Source organism: Stegodyphus dumicola, chromosome 6, assembly GCF_044657685.1.
Source record: "Stegodyphus dumicola isolate Sdum_Otavi_A_Nest chromosome 6, ASM4465768v1".
Classification (NCBI taxonomy): Eukaryota; Metazoa; Arthropoda; class Arachnida; order Araneae; family Eresidae; genus Stegodyphus; species Stegodyphus dumicola.
The window spans coordinates 36,093,789-36,120,425 of NC_140773.1; the positions used below are offsets into that span (position 1 = coordinate 36,093,789).

At 31.2% G+C, this 26,637-nt stretch overlaps 1 protein-coding gene across 1 annotated transcript in view; it reads right to left on the bottom strand.

The window, feature by feature from the left end:
* LOC118183688 (rho guanine nucleotide exchange factor 17-like) overlaps window positions 1-26,637 on the bottom strand; it is a 597,408-nt gene that overhangs the window by 26,720 nt on the left and 544,051 nt on the right. The window contains exons 6-15 of the mRNA XM_085818216.1: window positions 24,785-24,961; window positions 23,881-23,931; window positions 18,944-19,053; window positions 17,666-17,751; window positions 14,409-14,527; window positions 6,592-6,701; window positions 4,991-5,082; window positions 4,524-4,600; window positions 3,197-3,387; window positions 2,345-2,461 (exon numbers count right to left, since the gene is read on the bottom strand). Of these exons, the coding sequence (XP_085674342.1) occupies window positions 2,345-2,461; window positions 3,197-3,387; window positions 4,524-4,600; window positions 4,991-5,082; window positions 6,592-6,701; window positions 14,409-14,527; window positions 17,666-17,751; window positions 18,944-19,053; window positions 23,881-23,931; window positions 24,785-24,961 (1,130 nt within the window). The remainder of the gene's footprint in view (window positions 1-2,344; window positions 2,462-3,196; window positions 3,388-4,523; window positions 4,601-4,990; window positions 5,083-6,591; window positions 6,702-14,408; window positions 14,528-17,665; window positions 17,752-18,943; window positions 19,054-23,880; window positions 23,932-24,784; window positions 24,962-26,637) is intronic.

The window sequence follows — 26,637 nt, forward strand, 5'->3', positions numbered from 1 at the left end:
AAGTCAACTAGTAATCCAAAATGGGTGAATTTTGCCTGAGATTGAAAGTTAAATTTAGTATTCTACATTTTAATTTTAGTATCATTAGCTGCAAATAACTCTAAAGCAGAAGCAGTAATCTGTTTCCTTTTGGCATAAGAATGCACTACCTGCATCAAAGAGAAATTTTACGATTGTATATTTATAGCACATGTTTAATCTGTTTGAAGTGTTTGCTGCTATTAGAGTAATCATTACTTGTTTCAGAACAACAGCCTAATATAATTTTCTGACTGAAACGTGCATGGAGAAACATATTTACAAGCAACAGCTTTAAGCTTTTGATGGTAAAAGCAATAACATGTGTTAGCAAGCAATAACATTATCCTCAAACAAAACTATCGATGGGTACAATTACTTTCATGAAAGTGTGAGACTTCTATGGAAAAAGAATGTAGAAAAATATAGGCAGTACTAGATTCACCATTAAAATAGATGTAAGGCTACTCAAACATTTTTCTTCCAAATTGTCAACAAGTTTGCAATTTATTAGTGGTGGTGTACCCCCCCCAAAAAAAACAGATAAATATTAATATTTATTTTAAAAATTTTCTTTTACAAGAAAATAAGCTATAAATACATAAATATTTTTCCTTAATATTTGCCGTATGTATTTACTCGTGCATTTTTCCTTCTTTTCCTACTAATTTTACTGCTCGAAAACTGGGAATGGAAATATATGAAGTGTATACTATTCCTGAACAGATGGCTTAAAAGATAAACATAGTACATTAAAAAGCATACATAGCATTATTATGTTATGCATTTCAAAGGACTGATCAGTTTTAATAATATTATTTTACTTGCCTAAAATACTTTTCTATTTGAATGAATACATTTTACATTGTTAGCCCAAATTGGAAGTTTCTAAATCATAAGCTGAATAAACTAGGGTGGAGAAATGTGTGAGTAAATTTGGTGTATTCTTGTTTTATTTTTACAAATATGATGAATTTTGAAAACAGAAATATAGTAAAAATTTTTACTAAAGCAAATTCTTTTCATTGAAAATACTGTAAGTAAACTATGCAGCTCAAAATATATTTAAAAAAGTATCTTTCTCATTTTTAAAGCAAAATTCAGTGTTTTAACTTATGTCAGCAAACCAGTTTAGAGAGTTTATGTTTTGTATTATCATTAGATTATCATTAGATTAGAACATACTTACAGTAAATTATTTATATAGTTCTTTGAGGTTATGACATATTCCATTTCTAGTTTTTCAATAAGTCATGCTATTTACATTTGCAAAATAAAAATGAAAAAAATCCATTATTATACTGAGCAATATAAAATCTATTTAAAGATTTAACCACTTCCCTTACACACTTTTTTTGAAAAAAAAATGCAAAAGATCATCACATATTTTTATTTTATTATTAAATACAAGGAAACAAAACAAAACCAAATATATAGGTTTTAAGTTGAATTTTTATTTTTTTACAGGTGTAAGAGCATTTAGTTTTAATATTAGTTTACTATCCCGAGTTATCTCGGGCACATAAAAAAATTCAATATTAGTTGTTGCATGAGAATTTTTTAAACAAGGGGCAATACGGAGTGATACCTCACATTCTATACACTGGTATCTGGTCTCTTTTCTTACTGGCTTACCTCTAGAATCTCTTTTACGGGAGCATAGAGAACACTGTCTCGTAGGATTTGATTTTTTTTCAGTAGCAGGAATAACATCTGGAAAATGCCTTGAGGTTATAATCACTATCGGAAAAATCATCGCTTTTGCTATCTTGCATCATCGCCATTACTTTACTTTTTTCAAAGCAACTATCATTCTTTATACATTACTAATCCACAAGCCAACGTATACTAGACAATAGGGAAAACACATGACCAGTCCCGCCAAAAGAACCACGAAACCAACAAAACTTGGCGAACTTCCAATAAAAGCTGAATATTTCCTTTCATTTCCACCAGGCCGAGAAAAACCGTGATAAAACAAATCGTATTGACAAATTCTGCTTTGCCCAAGTTTCTCGGGATGATAATTAACTGCAATATATACGAACCCGAGATAACTCGGGATAATCAGGCAAGCGGTTAATTCTTAGCTCACTTTCCTTCGTAAGGCTAAACATATATGACTAATTTAGGTTGTTTACAATGAAATACAACTTACTCTTATTTTCAGCAAAAATATGGATTCATAAATTTAACGAATTTGAAAATATATTTTTTTTATAATTTTATGCATATTAGATACATATTTAAAATTATATATATTTTGCTATTGCTGCAAATTTTTTATACTTTTCAATAAAATTGCTCTTCAAACAAATTTATTTACCTATCTAAAGGAAAACTTTTTCCTTTTAATGGATCCTTTTCCCCTTTTCCTAATTTTTCATATTTAAAACCAGGCAAATATGGAAGAAGTGTACTTCGTCTCCTTAAAAATAAGGATCTAAATGACAGAATAAAATGCATTCAAAATTATTTTTTCAAAAAATAAAGATTAAATAATACAAATATAAAATTTTTTAAACTTATGACACATTATAATTTCAGATATATATAAATATTTCCTCTTTCTACACTTCTAAATTAAGAAAATTATTTTGGAAATCTTAGCTAAAATTGAAAAGAATCTTTTGCTTCTTTTATACAGTATATGTATAGTTTGTGTAGTGGTTTGAATGTATAATTTCAAAATAAATTGAATACATTTAAAAATATCAGATAACACAAAAATTTAAAACCAAATAAACTGCTCAACAGATGCTAATGTCAATTATAAACAGATGCTAATGTCAAAACTAAGCTATCTATATTATAAGCAATTTAGGTAATTTTCTCAGAATAAAGCTTTATATCTGTATATTCATTAATATTCCAAAGATGGGCTACATATTGTAAAATAGATATAATTGTGTTTTAACATTTAGTGCCAGGGCAATTAGTTCACTTCAGAAACATTCGTGTGCCTTTTGAATTGGTTTTCATACCTTCATGCCATGCTGAATACATTTTAAAATTACAATAAATTAAATACAATAAACAGGTGTTTGAAAAGACTTTAAAACAAATACAAAATCCTTTCTACGTAAGAAATTAAAACAATACTGCATTTTGTATAATATAAAACAGTTATATTACCTGTGATAAAAGAAAATGAATTCATGAAAATATAAATGCATACCCTGAGCTAATGCCAGGAACAGCTGCTATACACAATATTCGAGCATTACTAACATTAGCACAAGTTGCTATAACAGGCTCATTTTGAAATGTAAGAACACAAACTTGTCCAACATAGCCATCACTACTGCATATCCATAAATCAGGTAATCCACTTTGGCAAGTATCGACTACTGCAGCAGCACATGTAATCTGGATAAAAATTTTAAGCAGTTAATGCAAATTTTCATATTGCCAATCTAAAGCAGTATGTACGTCAATAAAATTTTATACAAGCAACATATTATTTACATTATGGCAAAGTACCTATATAACTATGACTCTAAGGAGATGATGCTTTACAAAGATCTTTTAGGGAAAGTGGCTTATTTTAATGTCAGATGCAGGAAAAAACCATGAAAGCTCTCATAGAACCAGCCCATTGACTAAGATATGAAACATGGTTTGAACTATCAATGTTCAACAGTTTTGGTGTACAGCCACAGGAAGGCTGATGTATGCAAAAAGTGAACATAAATGTTAATATATACATGCAGAGATAACATTTTCCCTGCATCTTAATATAATTGTGCACCTTTAATATTGTTCATTTTTCACAGCTATATATATATATATGCACTACTGTTTAGTAGTTGATTTAACATTAAATTCAACAAGTCATTATTCAATACTCTGCTTAGTTATATAATTATATATTATTGCTCCTTTCTGACTATTTTATCATTAAAAACTCAATAAAATAAATTTTACAAATTTAAGTACATTTTTTTCTTTTATTAGCCAAATTTACAAATCTTATAAAAGCCATAAAGATATATAGAAATTTCACATTTTTCATAGTACTAAAGAACTGACACTGCATTTGTGTGTTACTTAAACATCCCTTAATTAATTAAGTTGTGCATGTGTTACTTAAACATCACTTAGTTAATTAAGATTAGAAGTGTTTGAACATCTTATTTTTAATAACCAGACTTCGAATCTAAATGAAATAAAAACACATTTTAAATATACCAAATTAATATCTAATAATATGTAATTTTATAAACAGTTGATAAAACTTTAAAAGAAACTTCTAACTCACTCAATTAAATCTTGATACATAAATTATTGCTTAAATGCATATTAAAAAACACAATAAAAACAATATTTTTGCAGCAAAACTTCAATATTTTTATATACTTTGCTACATTATTAAAAGTTCACACACACGTACACACTTATGCACTCACATGCTAAAAAAATCAATAATTTCAAATATAAAAATTTCAGTTTCACGTAGAAATTCTAAATTTTATAAGAAATGAAACTTCTTTTTCAAGCCTTACTTGAAGACCAGCTCTGGTTTTTCTCATTGGTAAGGAGCAAAGGAATTCTGGTGGGCTAATTTTTTCACTATATTTATCTAAAATTCATAAATGAATTCATAAATTATGATTTTTTGCAGATAAAATTAGTAAAATATAATACAAACGTCATAATTATTTTAATAATTGATATTAATAAAGAATTAAAGACTGCATTTACTAACAAATTAGCTAAATATAAAAAATCAATTAAAATAAGACTGAAAATAATGATAAAAAAATTGCATCAGATTATTAAAATATTCACTAATCACAATGAAGCCTAGAATTCCATTCACACTCAAATAAGGACTAGAAAGTAAAATACAGCTTAAAATAACTGATTTCAGCATGTTAGTATAACTAAATAAGAAAACTGACACTTTCAGAAATTTTCTAGAATCACATTTTCAGATATTTTATGAAATCATCTAGACCACAAAACATACCTAATTTTTCTTTGGCTTCTAAAAAGGCATTTTGCCATACCATTCTTTGCTCTGGGTTAGAAAATATCAATGTGATATTCTCTATTTCTTCACTAAAAATAAATTTTGAAATGGACTATGTTTAAAATAATTAAAAAGAAATGAAGAAAAATTTATGACATATTAAAAGATGCATGCTACATATGAACTTTAAAAGGCAGCATTCATAGTGACATTAAATTCAAAACAATTATTTGTGCATTTTAATAAAATATGGAACTGGTCTTTCCTCAAATATCCAAAATTATGTTGTGAAATATGTATTACATTATGGCAAAATCAATAAAATGAGAGAGACTGGGAAAAAATAATTCAGTCCCATTCTATAATATAAAACAATAACCTTACTATAAAGTATGGCATATGATCTATTTTTAAATTAATTTGTTAGCCGCCAAGGCAGCTGTACAACAATTCACAAGAAGCCGCCTAATAGGGAAAAGAACTTCGTAGATGAAGTCGCCTCTCCACATCAATTTTGATAATAAAAAAAAGTCTATAAGTTTCTAAATAAATAATAAAAATAAATAAAATATATTATGAAGAATCATAAATAAAATGGAAATAAACTATATAAAAGAAGTGTATGCATTATAAAGAATATAATGCACGAGTAGCTATGTAAAAAATTTCACAGTGCATTAAATATTCTATTCTTGAACATTAAATATTATTGTGATTCTTCTATTCTTGTAACATTAATCCTTTATATTCTTGTAATGATTGTCAGAAATTAGTTAAAAAAGCTTACTTTCTTTGTTTTTTGCTATACACAAAAGTCACATTCCAATGTTAAATATAAAATTAGGCAAAATCAACTTTATGTTTGCAATGGTTTTTTAGAAGACTATTTGTTGACTTTATGGAAGTCAGGAAATAACGTCACCTTTCTTCCTGTAACGCAAGTATTTTGCAAAATAATTTTAGAGAACTGGATTTTGAGAAAGTCAAGCAACTTTTTCAAGAAGCAAAATCACTGAATGAATACTTTTGCACTTTGAAGATCAGAAATATCACTTGCTGAATCTTTGAAATCGATAGATTTTTCTATAAAACCACATCAATATAAGACTGGCTTTTGCCTTACTTTAATTTTTTTTTAACTCCATTTTCCTATTTTTAGAATTTGCTTTAAAATTTCTAAATTTTTATTTCCTGCTAGATTAACAGTGCTTGTAATAATATAGAGTTATGATAAAAAATCTTATACTATCTACTGAATCTTATACTAAAAATCTTATATCTTATACTATATACTTATACCAGTAAAAATTAAATGCTGAAATTTAATATGCATATTAGGTTTTTTTAATAATTCTGAACCTTCAAATTTTGTAATTTAATTTCAAGCTGTGAAAAATTGATTTTGTCAAAATTACTATTTTTTTAATAAATATTCTAAATCATTACTTTTCGTGGGGAAAAAAAGATTTAATTTTCATTAATATGTAAAAAAGAACTTGCTTTCAACAACTATATTTTATATTTCTGTAATTAACAAAGAAAGCAGTAATTTGCTACATGAAATATAGAAAGCTACATGAAATAGAGTTAAAACATACTTTATAATAATAGAAAGCTCTAAACTGAGAAGTTGAGAGCTAGAAGCTTGTTTTTCTGCAAGTTGCCGGTTTAGATTCATAAGCATATCTTTAACAACATCCTCCAAGGCCTAAAAATGTTTAGAGATAAGAAATTAGACATTTTAATACACGTATCAATCAATATTTCCAATCTCTTATGCAGTCCACACATGCACATAATGGGGGGGGGGGGGGAACTAAAATCTATTAGAAAAATAAAAATATAAAAACAAAAAAAATATATGTATATTTGTTATTTGCACAACATTTGGATAAATTTCTGAGAAAAAAATGTTATTCAATCCTTTTTGTTAGCTATGACAGAAATGTTCAGGAATTCTAGTACTGTTTACTATGGATGCACAACCTATCTAGAACTCTGTCAAAACATATTACTCTTTTCATGAATGGTGTCAAATACAACAATCACAAATTTATAAGGATTTTAAAACAGGCTTTTAAAAGGATGTCATGAATGTTCAGTGATACTGTTATCCTCTTTCAAGCAATTAATTATTGAATAATTTTTATTTTTAACACTTTTTTTACAATTAGTCACTTTAATATAGAAATAATAAAAAAAAAGTTGCCTCAACAACTTTCATCTGTTCTTGATGAAACAAACTTCCATCTATCCTGTTCAGTAAAAAGATAGCAGATCATGTATGAAATTTATAGTCATGGAAGGGTATCAAACACAAAAGTACACTTCTGGAGGGATTTAAAAACAGGCTATTACAAGAATGTCATGAATGTCCAGTTATGAACATTCATGACATCATCATCAATATCATCTGTAAAGTAATTACTTATTGAGTAATTTTTGTTTTTATAATTTTCTGTAATTAATGACTTTAATGTGGAAACGAAAAACAAGCTGCTTCATGAAACACACATCAATCTGCCCTGTTAAGTAAAAAAATATACATCATGTATGAATATTTGGACTGTTGGGTCATACACAACATTGTAAATCAACATAAAATGGTGAAACAAAATTCTAGTGAAAGAGGATTATAAATACAGGAAAATAACTAAATGACTATATATTTTCAAATAAAAAATATATTTATAAAATTCTAGAGGGAACCATATTTTAAAGAAAATTTTAACATTAGAAATATACTTCTGATCTCTGTTCCTATTAACAATAATATTCTTCCCAGATTACACTAAACTAAACTCAGTGGCGCAGCAGCCCTAGTGAGCCATTTTTGCAGTGCTCTGATATCTACTTTCCTGACCGTGGGCCCCAGGGTGCACGAGCATATGTCTTGATCAAGTGGTCAGCTTGTCACAGGACCCCTGGTGTTTAGTTCCCAAGTGAACTTAGTATTCATTTCGTCGATCCACTTAAGGAAGGAAAGGCTGAGTCAAGATTGCCTAGCCTGGGGATACAAGTAATTTACTACAGCAAATTAATACTATTTATTTAATCAGCATCTATCAATGTTATCATGTATTTGTATCCATAGTTTTAATACATACTCTTTAATGGTGAAATATTCTAAATTAATGATACTGTAATAGAAATGAAAGAAAAAATTTACACTTACTAATTCATAATCTACTTACAGATAATAACTGAGAAAATGTATTAAAAAGTAAATTATGAAAAAAATATGAAAAAGTACAAGGTGAGCAAAATGTTTCCCTGGTTACAAAATTTTATATAAAAACAATCACAGAAAATGGTAAATTTTTTTTCTTGACTCTGTCATGAATTAGACAGAGGATCATGCAATGAGTCCTTCTAACATCAGTTCATGATACTGATATTTTGAGAGCCAAAATAAGACAGACTGTGTCAAGTGTCCCAGACTTATAGTTGAAAAACATGTGGTGAGAAATGGAATACTAATCTGTCAGTTTCTAAGCTATAAAAGGGGCACACATTAAAATTCGTTAATGCAGTATTATTCGTTAATGCAGTATTATTCGTGAGTGAGTGAGTGAGAGATTATGGCGCAAAACCAAAGTTGATTATACTGCGCCAAACGCAAGATGGGGTAAGTACAATTGATGAAATTAAAATACAATAAATAAAAACAAGTAGACAAATGTATCAAATCCAGAGGATGAAGTCATATAAAAACAAGTTAAAACCACACATTTAAAATTCAAGACACAATTTTCAAAACAAATTACATTAGGTGATAAAAGCCAGTCTCTTTTAAATAATAAAATAAATTACAATTCACCTCCCTTCTGATTAAACGGTCGAGAGGTAAGTCACAGCTATTAAAATACTTCTGACGAAGATTATTAAAATATGGACACTCAATTAAAATATGACGGACAGATAGACAAACATTACAATTTGAACAAACAGGCTCATTCTCTGCTTTTAAAAGGTAGCCATGTGTCACTCTTGTGTGACCAATTCTGAGGCGAGTCAAAAGAACTTCTTCTTTACGATTTCCAGCAAAATCCCAATGCTCAATTCTAGGCTTTACATGTCTTAACTTGTTTTGACGCTGAACATCCCAAAATTGCTGCCATTTTTTTCGTATCTTCTCTTTCACAACACAACAGATGTCTCCAAAAGGGATGAGGCGACTGGACAGTTCAACAGCACATTTCGCTGTGATATCTGCCAGCTCATTCCCTTTAATTCCCACATGTCCGGGAACCCAGCAGTACAGGATTTTATATCCACAACTCGTTAGGTTTATATGTATCTTGAGAACATCCACTATGACTGGGTTTGGAGTGTTAGAAAAAGCTTCTAATGATTTCAGTGCACTATAGGAGTCTGTATAAACTATAAACTTTTTGTGGCAGAGCCTTGAGATGTACAAAAGACAATAATATATTGCAGTTAATTCAGATGTTAAGACAGAGAAGGCATGGTGCAAGCGTCTACCCTCCATGTGGTCTTCAATTACAAATGTCATCCCGACATGATCTTTTGACTTGGATCCATCTGTATAAACTGGAAGATAACTGCTATATTTGTGCCTGTGCTCAGCGAAGATTTGTCTATAAATGATGTCATTGGTGCTTGCCTTGACGTGATGCTTGAAAACATCAAGAAGCTGAATCCGTGCATTTTCCCAAGGTGGGAATTCAAAATTCTGTACTGCTTGGGGGAGCATATCAGAGAGGGAATGTTCCTCAATGATAGGGCGAACTCTTAAAGAAAAGGTAGGAATACAGGAGGGACGTGTTTCAAATAATGTATTACACTCATTATCAAGTAAGCATAGCTTATTAGGATGTTCAGGTTGAGATAGAATATTAAAATATTGCAAAAGGGACAACTGCTCATGCCTCAGATAAAGTGATGGTTCGTTAGAGTCAACATATAGGCTCTGGACAGAAGAAGTCCTGAAAGCTCCTAAACAAATCCGCAGAGCTTGATGGTGAACAGGATCCAGTTTTAACAAAACAGATGAGCGAGCGGATCCATAAACAACTGAGCCATAATCCAGTCTAGAGCGGATAAGCGCTCTATAAATGCGAAGCATGGAACAACACTCTGCACCCCAGGAGGTGTTCGCCAACACTTTTAAAATATTTAGTGTTTTTAGACACTTCTTTCTCAGGTTTAAGATATGAGAAAGGAAAGTCAATTTTCGGTCGAACGTCACTCCTAAAAATTTTACTTCAGGCGCAACTGGAATAATTGTACCATTCAGATATAACTCAGGTTCAGGATGGAGACCACGCTTCCTACAAAAGTGCACGCACACAGTTTTCTGTTTTGAAAAAGTAAATCCCTGTTTGATTGACCATTCCTGGATCTTATTCAGAGCCATCTGCAATTGCCTCTCTATGTATCTCATGTCTGCCCCTCGACAGCTAATCTGTAAATCATCTACATAAAGAGATCCCAAGATGGTGTGAGGAAGTTCTTTTAATACAGAGTTTATTTTTAGGCTGAACAGCGTTACACTAAGCACACAGCCTTGAGGCACACCCTCTTGCTGTTCAAAAACATTCGATAAAGCAGAGCCAATTCTTACTTGAAAAGTTCTATTGTACAAGAAATTCTGAATAAAAATTGGTAGATTGCCGCGCAAGCCACTCTCGTGGAGATCGCGAAGTATACCGTATCTCCATGCCTTATCATAAGCTTTCTCAATGTCAAAGAATATTGAGACAAGGTGACTTCTTTTGACAAAAGCTTTTCGAATAGATGTCTCTAAAAGAAGCATATTATCTACGGTCGTTCTTCCCTTTCGAAAACCGCTTTGATAAGGCGATATAATATTATTCTTTTCCAAGAAGTAGACTAGGCGGCTGTTTACCATCTTTTCAAACAGTTTGCATAGGCAACTCGTAAGGGCAATTGGCCGATAGTTGGAGGGATTCCTTGGATCTTTCCCTGGCTTAGCAATAGGAATGACAACAGCTCTCCTTCATGCACTGGGAAAGGTACGCTCCTTCCACAATCTATTGTAAAGAGTGAGAAGGGCATTCAGTGACTTATAGGACAGATGCTTGAGCATTTCGTAATTCAAGCCATCAAGACCCGGAGAAGACCTATGTGTCTGCAATAAAGCACTCCTTAATTCAAGCATATTAAAGTCTCTATTGTAAGGTTCAGATTTGGAAGAGTTGAATGCGATGGGATTTATTTCAGAGTGCTGCTTCATAGAGAGAAATGCAGGTGAATAGTTTCTGCTGGAAGAAACGGCAGCAAATGCCTCACCAATAGTATTCGCAATTTCTTCTATGGAGCTAATCACTCGGCCATCTTTTTCCAAGAAGGAAAGTGAGTGGTCTTTATATATGCCGCATGCTTTTCGAACTCTTTCCCAAACCCGCTTACTAGGCGTGGAGGATGTTATTGATGACACATATGAAATCCAGGAATCCCTCTGGCTCTGCCTTCTTACTTTCCGTGCATTTGCTTTGGCTCTATTAAAGGCTATGAGGTTTCGCAGAGTAGGATATCTACGAAAAATACCCCATGCTTTTTTCTGTTTTTTCAGTGCTTCATGACAGTCGCGATTCCACCATGATTTCGTATATTTAAACATTTTTCCTGATGTTCTAGGAATCGAAAGCATAGCTGCCTGAATAATAGTATTAGTAACAGCTTCCACAGCGTCATTGATATGCATATCTTTTACCATTTCCTCTGTGAGCTCTGCGGAGGAAGAGAAGATTTCCCAGTCTGCCCTGTCCAGTATAAACCGAGGGAGACTCGACATGGGGTTTGCTCCTCTTCGTGCAAGAGATATAAAAATGGGATAGTGATCGCTGTTGTAAAGATCATTTCCCACACTAAAAGTGCAAAATGGCAGCAGAGATGGTGAACAGATGGCAAGGTCGAGAGCGTGGAATGTCCTTGAAGGCTCATGGAAGTAAGTATTTTGCCCATTATTCAGGAGACAAAGGCTATGATCTTCGATCATCTGCTCAATTTGTCTTCCATGGCAATTTGTATCTTTACTACCCCAGAGCGGACTATGGCCGTTAAAATCTCCTATTATTATGAAAGGCTCAGGCAGCTGCTCTAAAAGATCATTTAAAACTTCCTGATCAATGTGCTCATTAGGAGGCAAATAAAGAGAAATGACTGAAACTACAATATGAAAGTTTACTTGTACAGCGACAACTTGGAGAGAAGTCGTCAAAGGAAAGGAACTTGAGGGATAGTCCAGTGAGGTGACGAGACATACACCTCCACTGGCACGCTCACCTGCAAGGTTATCCTTCCTGACGAGAGAAAATCTCCGAAGTTTTACATGTTGATCTGGTTCAGATTTGTCTCTTGTATTGCGAAGCACACAGGATGATAAGTATTGATCATAGCTTTGATGTCAAGCAAATTTCGGTGGAAACCGCGACAGTTCCATGAGACGAGGGTGGCCATTATGACTGGTGTTGTTTGTTCTTTCTGTGTTCTTTTTTAGTTTTGCGCTGAAGTAGATGCTCGGGAACTTCCATTCCCTCCTCCACTTCCATACCGTCTGAATCTAGAGATTCAGAATTCATGTCATCTGCAGATCGGCTTCTATTTTTGGATACTATTTTTGGAGGCGCAGTTTTTGGTTTGCTCAAGATTGTTACTTCTTTATTTTGTATGACATGGGTTGGATTTTCCTTTTTCTTGTTTGCAGGCTGCTGCATTTTATTTGGTGGAGTCTGTGTACTTATGGAAGTTTGAGTGTCTATAGTGCGTGTTGATTTAACGGCGCCGGCATATGATTTGTTTGACTGAGGCTGTGTGCTTTGAACTTGTCTTCTGGCTTCGGCATAGGAAATGTTTCTAGAAACTTTTATGGTCTGAACTTCCTTTTCTAATTTCCATTTTGGACAGGAACGGGAAAATGCTGGATGGTTGCCCTTGCAATTAATATACAGTGCTGCAGTGGTGCAATTATTGCTGTCGTGGCCAACCGACGAGCATCGAGCGCACGTCAGGGTCCCACGACAGGACATCTTGGAATGGCCAAAACGCTGGCACTGGAAGCATCGCATGAGATTTGGAATATAAGGTCTTACGGGGCAATTTAAATATCCAGCCTTAATATTCTTCGGCAGATCAGGCGAACTGAAGGTCAGGATCACGTGTTTGGTGTCAATCAACTGACCTTCCTTATGCATCTTGATCCGCTTGGCAGCACAAACCTTTTGATCAGCTAACTCGTAGACGAACTCTTCTTCTAAAACACACAGAAGGTCGATTTCCGAGATCACGCCTCTACAGAAATTAAGCGTTTTGTGCGCTGACGCAGTTATAGATACCTGTCCAAGTTTGGTTTGTCGTAAAAGTGAAGCAGACTGGGTGGCCGAAAAGGTATCAATAAGCAGGTCTCCCGAACGAAGACGCTTTATGTTCCTTGGCTCACCTATGCAGGAATGAATGTATTTGTTTATTAGGAAAGGAGACATCTTTTTAAATTCTTCAGAGGCACTGGTAACAACAACAAAGCGAGGACATTCTGTAGTTTCTTTGGCATTTGCATCGGTACGAATTTTCTTGCTCACAGATTTGTCAATGATTTCAATATCTTTATTCGTGTCGTTTGTTTCAGGTTTTTTTAAAATAAATAAGGAAGCCATGATTGAATAATATAAGATTCGGGTCCGACGGCCCCGCCCACCACGGAGCCCAACCAGGGAATACAGATTCCTGTGTTAGGGCTAGCCGGACCTATACGCAAACTGAAGCCTCACAGTCAGCTTTCCCGAAAGCAGGTACTCCCGAGAGCTTGACCCCAAGCCACTGACACAAAAACTAGTGACCAGCCGATTGACACCCGTGAGGACGACTAAGGTGCCTCCCGTTTAGCTGAAGCAGAGGCCAAAGCAGTGTGTTGGGGACAGTACCTCGCCCCTCAACTACCAGGACCCTCTTTTCCAGCAACACGGGTCTCCACGCACGGCAAACACGTGGGCAGTTTTCTCGCCATTTGAAAATTGGATGCAAGGGTTGTTCCAGTTTCTCGTGATGAGCCCCAAACTCTGTAGAGAGAAACCACAAGGGAGAAGGGAAGGGAAAAAGTTCCAGTTAAGAGGAGAGGAGACGGATCACTGGGGCTCCAGGATCGTGACACCTGTCTCACCAAGAAGATGATCCCCTGAAGGGCTAGGGTACCTCGGGATTGCCACATCCGTACTCACAAAAGTGAGCCCCCTGAGGGTTGCAGTATTATTCATAAAGTAACTTAATTACTGCATTTGCTATGCTGAAAAAAAAAAAAAAAAAAAAAACCCACAAATGTCTATTTATAATAGTTTTTCTGCAATACAATTTTAATCAGAGAAAGGCTTTTTGCTCACCCTGTATTTTCAAAATTCAATAAATATCAAAACCCATCAATCAATGCATAACTTACTTGATGTTGACAAGAGAGAGTTGAGACCATATCACTAATTTTTCCTAAAGTTGCAATATCATTCTCCAAAGTTGCAACTTCTTTCAGAAATTTTTGTACACAAGGCTCATCAATTTCTGCTAATAATTCAAAATATTTTATAATTAATAATTAAAACATGCCAAATGTTTTTGTAACAAAAATTCCATCTAAAATATCACAAAACTAAAAAATTACACTAGCATATTAAAAGGATTTTAAAATATGCATATATTGTTAGATTTTTAAATGTGAATTTCCCATTTAGTAAACACTTGATAATAAGTTTCCAGTTTTATAAATAAATGTCCCACCTCCTTCTAAGCATGAAATTATTTTAATTTTAAGGAAGAAAATTATGCAATTATTTTATAACAATGTTGTAATTTCTTTATAACAAATAAAATAATTTCTTTTAAAAGAGGTCATTTTCTTTTCCCTTCAACCTTACAGTCAGGCATTTCTTTTTTGAATGGCTTGCTCTTTCAAATCTATCATTTACCCATTTCAATATTTTATGCAATATCTGATATATAATCTATTTTTTCAAACCTTTTGTCTTACAGTTATGTATTTACAGGAAGGGCTTGTTCATTTTGCAATATTTCTGCAGGGTGCTCAAGAAAGGTGGCTGCAGGCTTTATTTTTCAAATAATGATCCTATACAGGTACTTCTAATTATAAAATTCCTCAAAATAAGGTAATTTAATTACAACAGTTTAAATACTAAGAATAAATGCAGAACATTAGAAATTAATTTTATATCAGACTAGGAATGGCAGAAATAATACTAACTATTAATTTTAAGGGACCAATTCTTAAATTAAAAACAAGTGTTGTTTTATCCAATATAGAACTTTTAAATGACATGAGCAAATTTTGCTTTGCAATTTCTTCCTAAAAATTAGCTTTTGCAAGGGAACCTGATTAGAAGTGATTACTCTTCTAAATCAATAAGACTGCCTTCCCTAAAAAAATACCTCTGTAAATTTTGCATCACTTCGATTTTATACCTATAAAATAATTCCACTTTAAAGCACTGTAAATTACTATCAGAAAATTCTATTGCAAGTCTCAATTCATCTCTAGTTTGGCAATATTCTTATCTCCAGTAGCAAAAATATTAGTGAAATAGCTCTTAAAAACAAGCAGTTTTTATTTGCACATGTATTGGAAAACAAATACAACAATATAAAATTTAAAACCAGATTTTTTTTAAAAAAAGCAATTTTATTTTGATGTATCTTGAAAAGTAACTCTGGATTCCTTAATACAAAATTTCAAACCACTTCTGGTTTGAGAGATATCAGGTAACATATTGGGTTTGCTATCACTTTGACATATTTCAACCCCTGCTTTGGTAAATATCAGCCAAACCAAATGAATGTTTTTATTTTCCATTGAGAAACACAAATCCTACATTAAAAAATGAGATAAAAATATCCTCAATAGTTAATCACATTTGGACACTTGACAATAACTCTAACTTTCGTGTAAAAATGAACTCGTGTAAACGTATGACTTTTTGTGTAAAAATTATCCACCAAGCTTCTTCAATTGATGAATTGTTTTCTTTTAAGACTTTCATTAATAGAAACTTATCTTCTTTATTTAATAACATCAAGTCAAATCCAGTTCTTCCTGATACTTTCAAAATTCTAATAGTTTAGTATATTTACATTTCCCCTCTATTCTGCTCAACAAATGGCACTATGCTCATCTTAGCTTTTCTCTACCATTCATGGATTTCTAAGAAAATGAATTTCTAAAAACGTTCTAGTTTCTTTCTAAAGAAATTAGCACCTTTAATTTATTCTGTTATTCCTTTAAAATGAGTAAGATATATATAACTTTAAGATACTTTTCACAAGTATGATTTCATTTCCTACTCTTCTAACATAACAATCTAAAACCTAAAAATTGCTGGATATTTACCCATATAAATACTTATGTATTTTACATTTAACTCCCAATTAAATGGGCTGCAGATTTACTGGTTTAAAAAAAGGATAAGTTTGTTTATTGTAGAATGATTGAAAATCTGCTATTACAAACTATCAGAATAAAGTAGTATTTCAGCATGAAATACAAAATGAGAGGAAACTGTATAAGATAATAGCAGTGACAGAAGATGAGTCACAATATTTAGGAATTTAACCATACATAATCTGAAATATATAAATATCATTTAATCATACATCAAAATAAAAATAAAGTAAGTGTACAGCAGTTATATAAACAAAAACGTTTCTGTGTGTGTTTCGAAGTATGTTCTTTTTATTTTGAATCCTTTTTAAATTTGCATAACATAATTAAATTAATGTCCAAATTAAACAGCTTAAAAATACATGGGTTACTTCTCTTTCCTGTGTTTTTAACTATTGTCAGATTAACCATGGATCTCATCTCTAATATTACCCCAGTCAATCAGAGGTCTACTATAATCTTTTTTAGGGGGGGAAGGGGAAGAAGAGGTAGAAAAAAGAAGAAAAGAACAGTGTTGGGCCACTTATGTGCAAAAAGCAGCTGTATTTATTAAAACATAATTATAAAACATTAAAAATCATTCAATTTCTCAAACATGAAGTATTTTTTTTAACAAAAAATTTTTCATTACTTACTAGACGAAAAAAATACGATAAAACAGCATACAGAAGTTATAGCCCTATTTTACTTACTAACTTGTCTTTTGATGATAAATAAATGCAGAGACTATAGAAATGTCATCACCTTTTGAGTGGCTAAACTTATCTAGTTTCCATATGTGATGTTGCTAAATATATGTTACATAATTCCAAATCATAAAAGGATGCTTCTTATCAGCATCTTATCAGAAAAAAAATATGTCTTATATTATGATACCTTTTAATGGCAATAATACTCTTTTTGCTTTGATTTTCCTCTGGATTTCAATAATATGTAATAATTCATTTCACTCAACAGCTTCAACTATAATATGTTATATTTTAATCTCTACTCAAAATTATTTAACAGAAGTAGAATTTCTGAATTGCATCAATGATCTGTGAATTGAAAGATTAAATACATGCCAATATATATATAGATTTTTCCATTTAAATCTAACTTTTCTTTCCTATTTTAGATAAAAAAATATCTTTCAAATATTAAATTAAAATCCAAATAACAACATATAAAAAAGCTTTTAGAAAAATAGAATTCTGGAAATACTGAAAACATTTTAAAGAGCAACCATCATGAAAGTTCTAAAATGAACTTACTTTTTACAATATCTACATTGTGCAATGGAGTTTTCATGAGAAGTTTGTATTTGTTGGATTCTAAAGACCCACTAGTTGAAGAACCCCTATGTAGAAAGTACAGACAGCTATAGATATCTTTCAAATATAGCAACAAAATATTCTTAAGATTTCAAGCATTTTTGATTTGATATGCAAGAGAAAAAGTTAAATGGAATTAGATAGCAAATTTAATCAATCAAATCATGTCAATCAAATTTTCATGCAGAAAGTTTATAAATTTTAATATTTAAAAAACTACTGCTAAGCTTTAAAAAAATGTATGCCACCTACAAGGCATTATCATTACATTATTACGAAAGAATACAAAATGCAATTTTAACTATACAAAGGTGAGTAATAAAATATAGCTCCCATTTTTTCAAACAATTTAGACTTCTATAGAATCTTTTCCCAGCTTAATAAAATTTAGAAAAGTTATATCTTAATTAATATTAGATGATGAACTGGAACTATAATATTATGAAAATAAACTAAAAAAGGTGGGGGGCGGGATTGCTACTGCATGAAAGCAAGTGACATGAAAATATATCAGAAGAAAAGATTTTTCTAAATAAATAATTCTGCATTGGGATTTAAACACTGAATACTGAAATTGTGATATTACTTTTGAAGACCAATTTGTATTAATTATAGATTAAAAATTCATTTCAGTTTCAGTCATTATTATAATAATAAATATTTTTAGATAATTCAATAGTTATGCGTTGTGATTTGATTTTTCATGAATAAATTTAATTCACGAATGGACCCAGTTCAGTACATATAGCATAAAATCCATTCTCAGTATTTTGTTTTATGAGAAAATACTAAATATAAAATTTAATTGCAAAACATATGATATGTTATATCTCAGTCAAATGTACTATGTTCAATATTTTATTAATAAGGATGTAAATTAAACATATATATTACAAGATCAACAAAAAGAACTGAATATTAAGATACTTTGCATGTTATTTTTATATTTTCTCTGAATTACTTTTAAAGTTTTAAAATATATTTTAATTACTTTAAAATTGATTTCAATAAAAGGCAGAGAAGCACAAAATTTTATTAAAATTTGCTACATGAATTGAATAAAATTTCATTAAAGGCACACAAGTGAAAAAATAATAACAGTAATTAAAATAAAAGGGAGAGTTGAAAACAAATTTTGCAATTAAGTACAAATCCATGCAACACTTAAGAATTTATTCCACTATAAAAATGCTTGTAAATTTTCTTAAGCATACTTACATAGCTAATGATGTCTTCCTAATTGCTCCACCTTTTTTCTTAATACTTGAAATGAGCAAAAGATCAGAAAAAAGAAAAACACATCTTTCTTTCTTCATACCAAGGCCACCCTAAATATCAAAAGGGCTAAATGCTGTTTTTTCAATGCAAATTAAATTATATTAATTCATTATGAAGTTTACAATCTCAGTAAAGTAAAATTTCATAATAAAAAAAATAAAAAAAAAATTAAAAATGATCTCCTAACTTTAATAATAATGATGAGCATTAAGTCATAACTCAATATCTTTAGAACTGTAAAGACTAATTATAGGACTGCAAGTGCAGACAGATACACAAAAATGTATTTTAAAACATTTTTCTCAAATATTAACTCACTCAAGCTAGCATAAAATACCAGGTAATATGCTAAATAAAATATGCCAAGTTCTTGATATTTTAAAGTCTGTTTTAATTAAGGATCTACCAGTGCCTGAGTGGTTGATACCACTGAACACTAGTAGCTCGACTCAGGTTTAAAACAAGGTGAAGAGATTTCTGCATGGTTGATGTTCATGGTATTACCCATGTGTAATGTGGCAGAATAAAAGGCAGTTTCACACAGAAGACTTATACACAAACACGCATGCTTTCCCTTAGACATATACGTTTTATTTGCTATTTAAATCAAGTTATATTCCCTATTTGTTGTGAGCTCCTTGATGTATATTTGTTAACGATATTCAACAACTATTGTGTTCCTTTTTAGACAGCTTTTGTTTTTGTAGTTTGGCAAAAGTAAGAAAGATTAGAATAATGTTTTGATTTCCTTAAATGTGTAAGCAAACAAAGTTTTGGCTTTCTTAAGCAGGAAAATGTAATTGTTTATTTAAAATACTTCTTTTCAAGAGTTATAGAATGGAGTCAGATTTAATTTAAAGGTAAGAATGACTGAATGAAATGATATTCAGGTAAATTCAACGCAACACTATTAGCTATTGTGTTCTTTGCCATATTCAAATAACCTAACTCATTAAGTAACCTAATCCATTTTTAACAACTGAGTGAAATTACATTTTTTAGAGAATTTTTTTAAATAAAATTTACTGTCATAAATAGCATGCTTTATGAGGTCAAGTTTATTAATATTGTAACTCCAGAAAGCCCTTTTTCATCAAACTGTTATCATAGCTTCACTACATAATGAAAATGAAATTGTAATCTCACTAGAACATAATGAAAATTTTAAAAACATTAATCTTCCCACAACTAAATTCTCTGTCATTAATTAACATGTGTTACTGACCACTCATTTATTACCATAAAATATGTATTGGGCAGAATTAAACTTTCAATGAAAAGTACACTGAAAATCTTTCATAGTGGTTGCCTCCCAAAGAGAGTAATCAGTATTTCGCAAAACATAAATAATGGTACTGTACATCACCAATAACCATGTTCTCTGATATAATCACTTCCACCAGCGAATAAAACTGCACATAATTATGGAGGATCATCTAAAGAACTTATTAGATACTTACTGTACAAAAACTAAACAGGAAGACATTTAATAAAGTCATCTCATTCATTGAATTTTATATTACTGCCATTAAAAATTATATATTTTATTCACATGAAGAGAGTGCATTAAAAAAAACTATGCTACTTTAACAAATTCAGTTGGCAGGTAATTCGATATAGACAAACCCACAAAAAATTTCCTCTTGCCCTCACCAACAGCAATGTGAAATCCTAAATATTTCGAATAATTCACTATCTACTGAGTTTACAATCATCTATATATTTTTAACTTTCTAATCCTTTGACACTGAATGGAACTGTAACTGCAATTACAGTACAATTTCTAAAATCTAGGCATCTAATAGATGGAACAATCTTATTACCTATACTTCCTATATTTTTTTTGGGGGGGGGGATGGGGCTCAGTATAGAAATGGAAAACGTTATGCTTTAGAAAATAATAATAATAATAATCTTTCCCCCCCCTTGATTAGCTAATTTCGTTTGGGGGGGGGTGGCCGCAAAAGATCCTTAACTTCAATAGTATTAAATCATCCTACATGTAGTTTCACCTTTAAATAGCTGCTGGCTAGTGAAAAAGATTTCCTTTTCAGCCTTCAAGTGATTAGAGCAGAATGCTCTTAGGATAAAAGGAAATAAAGGAGGAAAAAAATGAGATTGCAATTCAGTTTAGCTCAGCTAGCACTGAAAATTATTTTCTACTTTAACTTTCTGATTCAATTCAGCATATTAATTTGTTCAGTCTATTATTATAATTGTTGTCTAAGTTTTTAGTAAAAGATAACATCTCCATTTTATTCCATCCTCAAATCCAATGACTATCGAAACTTTGTGTATTCTGATGATAATCTCCAATTTGAACATTTTGGAATATTATCACAAAAAGTAAAAAGTAAAATTTGAAATATAAGAAGAAATGCTAAATGAAAATGATATAACTGAAGTCTACTGCTATGATGATGCTCCAGTCATCAGTAAATTAATGGGCAATGAAATCTGCAGTAAGCTAAAATGATAGAAAATACAGCCATTTCAGCTTTGAGTCACAGTCTAATTTCACGAAATGGTTTTCAGCACTCTTCCTTTGCGCAAAATATCTTTTCCTTTAGGAAAGAGGATAGCCACTACATTTCTTGGCAAATCACAAATCATAAAAATCTGTTTAAGAGAAAAAAAAGGATTATGAACAAATGAAACACATAACTAAATCAGGAAAGAAACCAAACCAAACTAGCGATGTCTCAGGAAATGCATCAAATAAAAAAAGTGCTGATTGGCATAGTTTTGACTGAATAGAACTGCAGAATTTTCTGATTCATGAAATATGCAAAGAAATAGTAAATGAAGATAATATAACTGAAATCTTTATTGGGATGGGAATGCCCTAATAATCAATCAATTAATGGACAGTGAAATTGATGGATGGTTTTTAAATCCAGAAAACATTGCTGCCGATGGTAAAGAAATTGACAAAAAGGTTGTTAAGAATGATAAGATTTCTATTGACTATTTAGTGGAAATCCTTGATACAGTAATTACAGGACTTGAATAATGGAACTTAAAGAATTTCTAAAGTAATACTGTAAAAGTAAAAAGAAAATTTCAAAAAAAATTCTTCTTGAAATATATCTAAGATAAAATATTTGTTAACACTAAGCTTCTTTTATAAAATTTGGTTCTCTTAAATACCTAAATGTTTCACTATTTCAAACAACTATTTCACATTTTTAATTTCACGATTTTCACATGCCATAAATCTAGTAGATTTAAATTAAGTATCTAAAATCCAAAAATTTTGGAAACTGAGAAGTGAATATGAGTCAGTTCCCTCTCATGTGTCATATTCAAATAAACAAACAATCCAATTTGCTGAAGTCCTTGTGAATCTGGATCTCGGACTTTGTACTGTAGGTGTTTTACTATTTTACCATGAGTATAGGCATAAAAACATTGTTAATATTGAAGGAATATAAGAGCTTAGAGATATACTGAATGGTTGTATGTTAAGGTCTGATCAATGGCTGCACGTAAACACATACATGAATTCATAGCACTTAAAAATAAGCAAAGGCAAAGGGCATAAATGCTATCCATCTAAAAGCAAGGATGCCTTTGTAGAGGAATTTTTAAGGTCACAGTGATTAAAGAGTTAAGCAAAGCATATTAATGTAACTTTACTTTTATAAAAATAGTACATTTTATTAATGATATTACGCACATTATATGTTCATAGACATTTTAAGGTCTCTCCTTTTTATGTGTTCAAGAATTCCAGAATATTCATTTTCCAGAATATTTTTGTCTGTTTATTTTATTATGAACACCAGCCACACATAATGAAAAAAATCTAATGAGTCAGTCGACAGCGTTATATTTCATTCAGATTATAACTCAGAATGCACAAAAGTTATATCATTTGAAGAATTATCTAATCGTTGCCACATGTTCTATTCAAATACTATAATACATCTAGAATGATGTATAAAAGAAATTAAGCAAACAAAACAAAAAAGAAACAATTTTTCACAGACGATTCAGTATTTCTCATTCAATTAATTCAGTTCTCACTTTGCGACAAGGCAAAAATACATAAAAACTCAAAATATCTGTATTAAAAATTACAAAGTAAATCTTAAACACTTGTTTTCTCGATAAAATTCCAGAAAGGATTAAGCATGATTTAATTCGCAATAATAAATAAAGGCATTAGCTTTGTTGTTGTGAAGCTTAGTCTCTCTAGATTGGCAACAAATCTACTATTCTGCTGTTTCAAATGTAAACAAACATGTCCGCCATGTTATTTAAAAATTAAGTTTAATTGCACTTAAACAGCTTTTAAATTGTTGTTAATTTTACAAATATTGCTTGCAGATTTCCTAAAGGCATAAAACCTTAACTATAAGCTAAGAACAACATAATTCAATCATTTTTAAAACAAAAAATGCACAATTTACAATCATATAATAGTATAGAAACTGAGATCACTGAGCCGGGTAATAGAATGGATATATATATCAATATATTTATATACATTTGGTGCGGCTGATTGCAACTAAAATACGAGGTGCACATCAACATGTTATAGCAGTCCTATATACAAAATTTCAACGTTCTGAGGCTACTCGGTTTTGAGCTATGTGTGATAAATACATACGTGCGTACATACATACAGACACCACAAAAAATTCTCTTCAAAATTCATTTTAAAGCAGTTTTATAATTTTTGGGGAGGAAACAAGTCTTTTATTCTGTCCTTATGTACAGATGTCATGCAAAAACATTGTTAAATTGCATTCAATTGCGGTCAAAATGGATATTTTCGTTGAAATATGCTGCCTGAAACTTTTCACGATTATAATACTTCCTTTTTACTTCATACAAGGAAGTGAAAAGGGCATAAAAATTGTAATACTCACCGGAATTTGAACAAAATCATGTCTGATGAATACTCGGTCCCCCTGTATCAGCTAAAAAAAAGGAATAATTTATATGGTAAAGAAATGACTTACAAAACACTCACACGCAAAAGTAAAATGTAGTGGCAGAAAATACTATTCTAAGTATTAAAATATAAATATCTTAAATCATAATCACAAAATGAAATAACAAATCAAGTTATATTTACCAATTTTTTTTCAGCTCTTGACTTTCAGTATTCTACTAATTAATTATTTTTACTAATTTACGAAAGAAAGTAAATTCTGAAGATGGGATAGAACAGGATATATTAGGATGCTGCAACCAGCATCTAATATATCTCCTACCTGTTCAATTTTGGAATGATTTGGAGGCCTGGCAACCAAAGGATATAGATAGTATGGCACTATATAGATATTTCTTCAAGATATTCACCACATGGGGATGTCATTATTTTGCTGAAATATGTACACAACTGGCATTGGTATTCAAGGCCATAGCTAGAGGGGACAAGGGGGGACATCTGTCCCTGGGAGCAGCATCTAGAGGGAGCCAAACTGATATGACAAAATTTTAGAATTAAATATTTTCCATTCTTAGCAAGCAAGAGGGAGGCACAAAATCTTTAGTTGTCCCCAGGCATATTTTGCCTAAAAAATGCACTTACAAAAAAAAAAAAAAAAAAGTGCACTCCCCGCCTAAATGCACCATACTAAAAAATGCACTTTTTTTTTTTTTCAGTTTCTGAAACAAAAATAAAGAATTTTTTAAGGCTTTTATTTATTTTATTTATTGAGCTGAGAAGTGGCTAAAGGCAAATAGTAGTATTTCAGAGAAGATAAACACTTAATGATTTTTTTTTTTTTTTTTTTTAATCTGCATAGATAGAAAACTATTTCTTACATCTGCAACACCTTCTATTAGCTGTTCAACTTCCTTAAGCTTTTGTATTGTCTGTTCTTGCAGCAAAGCTTCTCTTTCAACTTTATTAATTTTAATTGCCAAATCGTGAACTTCTTTTTGAGCTTGCAATAATAATTTGTAATCAGGGTGATCCATAGGAGTGTGTTTAAGGAGCTCCTGAAAATAGGTTGTTAATATAATTATATATATATAAAATACAACATTAAAGAAACAGAAAAATGGAATAATTTCAAAAATTGCCAATACTAGAAAATTCTTGGCACAGATTTTAAATTATTCAAATGCTAATCTATGACAATCATTTTGAATAAATCAAAATCTATAAAAATACTTTCATTTCTTAGGTGCAGTTTTTTGCGGAGATTCATTATGATTAGTTAAAGAAAGAAATGCCTGATATGGATAGGCCACTTGTTGTGACTGGAAATTCCTCCAGGAATGATTCTGAGGCACATACTGCCTAGGAATACGATATCTAGGCTGGTCAAAATTTTACAGTAAGTTTTGCCTAGGAGCTACAAATTCTGGTGTATTCTGTACTCTCCCAGTGAGCTTGAAGTAGGAAGTTAACTTACGTGCTACTGCTATCCATTCTTGCAACGAAGTAATATTATGCACAGTTAACAACATTGTTTGTTGCTCTGGTAGTCCCTGATTTAAAGCTTAAATTAAAGTTTTGTTGCTTAGTTTTAGACTCAATACAAATCTCAGTTTTTGTCAAAATATTTATCAATATCGTTAAACTTAGAATAAGTAATAGATTAAAACTGTAACATTTAACGTCACAGTTTTCTAGCATTTAATGTTACATTTTCTACACTTGAAAAATAAGTAAGAAATTTATCTTTAAGAACTTTCCAATCCAAGTCTACACATTCGCGAATATAAAATGCTGAAGCTTCACCCCATAAACATTTCTGAAAACACTAAAGGTTTGTCTTTATCATTAATATTTTTACTCTCACACTCTTTTTCAAACAATAAAAATATTTATCTGCTGGAATATCCGAGCTTTGACCATTAAACACCACACTGAAATTTGTCCATGCTCACGGTAGCAATTTCAGATTTTTCGGTAGCTATTTTTGATTGTGATCTGGTTTCCATGCCGAAACACTAACACACCAATGAGAAATTTTCTTTTTACTTTCTGAAGAATTTGCAATAATCACCACTGAATCACACTTTTTCTGAAGAATTTGCAATAATCACCACTGAAAGCACACTTTTCTAGAAACACCAAAAAGACACTTTTAAAAATAACTTTCTGAAGAATTTGCAGAATGAAGCACTGAAACACTTTTAAAAAACTCTGCACTTACCATGACACACTTTTACTGAGTAATTTGCACTAATCATGACACTAAACCACTTTGAAAAAAAAAATTGAAGCACCATATTCGAATATTCGATGATACCAGTTCCATCTCGGTTAGAATATTTCTATGTATTTGTACAAGCTTAAAGTTTGCAGCGCCACATAAGGTCAGTGGCGAGAGTCCAGTACTAATCAGTAAGTGATAGGGATGCACTTGGTCCACACCGAGTCTCCATTCCTCTGCCCGAACAAAGCGGTAGTCAATTGTTAATTGTTCCTTACTCACTCTTTTCCCGTTTAAGCGGCATTATTGTGCTTGAAAGAAAATAAATGTTGTTAAGTTTCTCAACTTGACTTTTATGAATTAATATACAGTACACAACTACCAGTTGCTATCAACAATACCCATAAACACCCCATTAGCAGCTTTCAGCAGATGTCATCACTAAGATTTTTCACTGATCATAGTGAAGAGGTCAACCTTGACAGATTTTAGTGAAAACATAGAAAACAC